Here is a 4841-nt window from a genome sequence, read left to right on the forward strand (position 1 = left end):
TAACATAACAAAAATTTGAATTTTAAAATTCAAGTAAAATAGCCATTGAACCCACATCAAGTCTTGCACACATAAATCAACGTATTTACAGTTTAGTCGAATTTACTTATTTTATTTGTAACCATAAACATGCCTCATCTTCGTAAAAAGACTTTATATTATAATTGTTCTGATGTAAGTAAAAAACAAGATTTTATTCTTCTTCTTCTTCTTCTTCTTATTATCATATAGTTAGTATGATAGAATCACACTTCTGGAAAAAATAGTAATATTTTAAAAAATGAATTAATTTTTTAGTTTTTTAATTTTTAAAATGAAGTTGTACGAGCAAACATCGATAATTAAAGCTCTTTATTATTTTTCTCATTCTCTCTTCACAACATGCTTTCTCAAACTCGTGAATTTTCCGAGAGCGTGTTCTCACTGTGCTCAAGCGCCGCACACAATAAAAAGAGAAAGGCGTTACAAAGTAAAAGTTTCATCAGTTCCACTTTAAAGTTTGAAGAACTTAGGGCGACAGGGTTAGGGTTTCAATGGAGGGTTAAGTGCCGAGACTGCAATGAGACCGGTCCTTTTCCACCTCCATTTGTCTCGGCACAGCTCGTAATCGAGCTCTCCGAGGGAGGTTTGTTTGATCGATCGCACAGGTTGACTCATTGTCACCTTGGGATCGAGTTTTCATACAACACTGCACTAAAATATCTCAATTTGGCTTAGTCTTTGTGGAGCCACCTCATCACAAAGAGAGCTTTAGTACTTCGAGTTTGTTTCACTCAGTACTTGACAATTGAGAGCATTTGTCACTTATATTTCTGTGTTTCGAGGCGCAATTTTTCGCCGGAGTGTGTGGAGATCCCAGCGAGCTGTAGAAGACTTGGATTAAGGTTAGTTTTGTGTTTGGAGGTTTCTTCGTCATCAAAGATGCCGGGACCAGTTGCTATGGAGCTTGGCCATGTGGCCGTAGAAAGTGGAAAGAAGAGTAAGAAGATTGCCGTATCCTCCGACGAAGAGGTGTCTGCGGCGGCGCTTCAACCGCGTCCGGAGTCTGAGAAGAAAAAGAAGAAAAAAGAGAAGAAGGTGGATGCGGAGGCGCAGGCCGTTGAAGGGTCTACCGTTACAATGAACGGTGATACGATGGAGGTTGAGCCGGCGAAGGTGTCTAAAAAGAAGAGGGCCAAGTCTCCTCAGGATGATGGCGTTACGGCGAAGAAGATTCAGAAGGTCGTAGAGGATGGAGGCAAAGAGGCTGGTGCTGCTATGGATCCCATGTCTGTCTCCAATTTCAGTATTGGCAAGGCTTTGCGAGAAAAGTTAAAGTCTAAGGGTATCGAAGCGCTCTTTCCGATTCAGGCTCAGACTTTCGAAGCTGTATTCGAAGGGAATGACATGGTTGGCCGAGCACGCACAGGACAGGTTGTCCTCCCACTTTTGTCTTTATAGAACCTGATTGTGTTTCATTTTATGACACTTCCCTAACGTTGGTTTAATAGTGGCTGGGTCATTGTTGCAGCAGTAAGGGTTACAGCGTCTGTTGTGTCTAGATGCCTTTTCTGTGGAATTAAATATCGCTTAATTTTTTTTAATATATTTTCTAAACTTTGGAGTAATAACCTAAGTCGGGTATGTGAGAATCATAAACCTTTAATCTGAGAGTCCTTTTATTGTTTTTTTTCAGGGGAAAACTCTGGCGTTTGTGCTGCCCGTTCTGGAGTCTTTGAGTCAGAGCGGTTATACGAAGAGCCTCGGCAGAGGCCGAGCTCCCGCTGTCATCGTTCTTGCACCTACCCGTGAATTAGCGAAACAAGTAAGATTTGTGGGACTCGGAATCACTCTGTTGTATGAAGTTACCGCACATGACTCCAGTCTTTTATCAAAGTACGATATAATTGTATATATCTTTAAATTCCATCGATATTGACCTACGTTTGAGTCATTCAGGTGCATGCAGACTTTGAGACTTACGGGAATGCAGTTGGATTGAGCACCGTTTGTGTCTATGGTGGAGCCCCTTACGGGCCACAAGAGAATGCTCTAAGGAGAGGTGTTGATATCGTCGTCGGCACTCCTGGTCGAATCAAGGTAGTGTGAGTTTTCATTCGTGTGATTTATTATTTCTTGGACTACTACATCCAAGATAATGGACGATTTCAGTCATGTTATCTTAAACTTTGGTTTTGGGCTAATGCGTTTTTAACTTGCCTAGGATCACTTGGAGCGGGGCGGATTGAATCTGAAGTCCTTGAAGTTTCGTATACTTGACGAGGCTGATGAAATGCTCAATATGGGGTTTGTGGACGACGTAGAGAAAATTCTTGGTATTTTCAGAGCTTCTCTATGCACATTTTCAGTGATCTTAATTGGATTGTTACAGTAGTTTCTGTACCCCTGTCTGACATTTGGTGGAATCAGTTTTCCTAATTATTGAAGTGGTTGACGTATCGGCAGGCGGCGTTGATGATCCATCGAAGGTTCAAACTCTACTTTTTAGTGCAACTCTGCCCACGTGGGTTCAACAGGTATAGTTCATTCAATATCTTTACCGCATCTTTTCTTTTCAACTTTGATTTACGAAGTGCATAAAGGCGCATGTGTTATGCGAATTTTCACTGATTCACTCTACGAATTAATAGTGGTATATTTTAATTTTTCACTAAGTATTTAGATTGTGTGAGCTGTATGATAGTGGATTTATACTCGCCGTCGGAATTCATCGGTTTCTTCATTCGTATGTGAATGCAGATTGCCCGTAAGTTTTTGAAGCCTGAGAGGAGAACTGTTGACTTGGTTGGTGATGAGAAGATGAAGGCTAGCAACAATGTGAAGCACTTGTTGCTTCCAGGTCACTATTCCATGCGAACTCAGCTTGTGCAAGACGTCATTCAGTGTTATGGCAGCGGAGGCCGCATTATAGTCTTCACTGAGACCAAGAACGACGCCTCGGAGTTGGCAGGAGTCTTGAAGAGTGGAACTGCACGAGCTCTGCATGGGGATATCCCTCAAAATCAGCGAGAGGTGACACTTCAAGGGTTTCGCACGAGCAAGTTCAGTGTTCTGGTTGCAACGGATGTGGCCGCCAGAGGATTAGACATCAATGACGTTCAGTTGGTGATTCAGGTACTTCACTTCGAATGCACTTTAGATGTTCTTGGCGCATGTAACTTTCTCTGTCTGGTAGAGAATCGTATTGCTGGATGTCGTCACTGATCGTTTTGATCGCTACTCTATTGTTATTTGGCAGTGTGAACCTCCTCGTGATGCCGAAACCTACATCCATCGGTCTGGGCGGACAGGAAGAGCTGGAAATACTGGTATCTCTGTGTTGTTTTACGACAGGAAGAAGGAGTACATGATCCCTCAGATCGAACGGAAGGCTGGGTTCAAGTTTGAGCGGATTGCAGCTCCTCAACCTGCAGACATTGCCAAGGCTAGTGGCAACACAGCGACAGATGGTGTCTTAGCAGTCTCCGATACCGTGATACCACTATTCCGTCAAGCAGCTGAGGACCTTGTGAAGAGCAGTGGTTTGCCTGTACTAGACGTCCTTGCCAAGGCCATTGCCAAAATTTCTGGTCAAACAGAGCTGAAGAGAAGGTCCCTACTTACTTCTCACGATGATGCTACAACCTTGATGCTGAAGGCAAACACAAAAATGTACTCTCCCACGTATGCATTCAATTGTTTGCGGAAGTACTTGCCTGAAGAAACAGTTAATGAAGTCAGGCGTATGAATCTTACTACTGATTGCACGGGAGCTGTCTTTGATGTACCATCGAGGAGTGTTGAGGAATTCATAGCAGAACAAGAAGGTGAAAACTTCACCGTGGAAGTTTTGGACGCGCTACCTGAGTTGCAAGTAAAGCCTGACCGTAGTGGTGGTGAAGACAGAGGCTTTGGTGGAAGGGGTGGTCGAGGAGGTGGCTTTGGTGGAAGAAGTGGTGGGTACGGCCGAGGTGGGAGCAGAGGTGGAGGTGGCGGCGGACGGTTTGGTCGTCGTTGATTTCTTTCTTTTGACCTCCATTTAGAGGCACTGTAATTTAACTTGTGTCTTCAAAGCACGTACGTAGTCTCAAAAGTGAAGACACCAAATATGGATCTTCCAATTGGCAACGAATTTTGATTGTTGCAGAAGGAATTCTGTGGAGTAGTGCTCAAAATTGTAGTGATGGTTGTAAGAGGTGTGTAGGGACGAACGTACAGCTATGTGCTTGGTGAATGTCAATTCACTATTACAGACAGGGCGATCACTCCAAATTGCTGCAAGTTGAAGAAAGAGGGAATGTTCCTTTTCATCATGGGCAGGTTTTAATCATGAATGTTGGACGAGATCCACTTCACAACGATGTGATCCCAGAAATAGTTTCTCATCTTCGATCCATGAAACATTCATCAGAATGCAATATGAAACCTGAATTTACAACTCCTTTCAAAAACACGATTTACGGGATCAGTTGTTTGTCAATCACATGAATACTTTTATAGATAAAATGGATTTCCTCGGGTGTGCCTACTTGTTCGGATCTTTCTGTCGAAATAATTAATTCTGAAGTGAATGAATCATATGTGGTCATTTGGAGACATCAATATTATCACAATCACATGTTTACCAATGCAATAGCTATTTGATGCGAGAATTTTTCAAACCATCTAAGTTGTCAAGATGAATCGGTGAAGTATGCCTATAACTGTGTCAAAGTCGAAACAATACATTAACATCATCTTCCATAATATCGACATTCATCACAACATGTGTAGCTACATTCAAGCAAACGATTTAATATTGAACATTCATCTTCCATAATATCGACATTCATCACAATATGCGTAGCTACATTCAAGCAAAC

General features: G+C 42.4%; 1 protein-coding gene across 1 annotated transcript; it reads left to right on the forward strand.

The window, feature by feature from the left end:
• Positions 1–581: 581 nt before the first annotated feature.
• Positions 582–4430, forward strand: LOC112273095 (DEAD-box ATP-dependent RNA helicase 7). The gene is made up of 7 exons (XM_024501484.3): positions 582–1413; positions 1676–1804; positions 1939–2079; positions 2204–2315; positions 2446–2516; positions 2740–3114; positions 3239–4430. The coding sequence occupies exons 1-7, from the start codon at positions 922–924 to the stop codon at positions 3995–3997; spliced, it is 2079 nt and encodes a 692-aa protein (XP_024357252.2). The 5' UTR covers positions 582–921; the 3' UTR covers positions 3998–4430.
• Positions 4431–4841: the final 411 nt, after the last annotated feature.

Source organism: Physcomitrium patens, chromosome 20 (assembly GCF_059467195.1).
Source record: "Physcomitrium patens ecotype Gransden chromosome 20, ASM5946719v1, whole genome shotgun sequence".
Taxonomy (NCBI): Eukaryota; Viridiplantae; Streptophyta; class Bryopsida; order Funariales; family Funariaceae; genus Physcomitrium; species Physcomitrium patens.

What these genes read in the sequence shown, in the direction of transcription:
- LOC112273095 (XM_024501484.3), top strand. Translation starts at nt 922, where the DNA reads ATGCCGGGACCAGTTGCTATGGAGCTTGGCCATGTGGCCGTAGAAAGT. An exon ending in GCCGAGCACGCACAGGACAG is followed by an intron (nt 1,414 to 1,675) that starts GTTGTCCTCCCA and finishes GTTTTTTTTCAG; the next exon opens with GGGAAAACTCTGGCGTTTGT. An exon ending in TGCCCACGTGGGTTCAACAG is followed by an intron (nt 2,517 to 2,739) that starts GTATAGTTCATT and finishes ATGTGAATGCAG; the next exon opens with ATTGCCCGTAAGTTTTTGAA.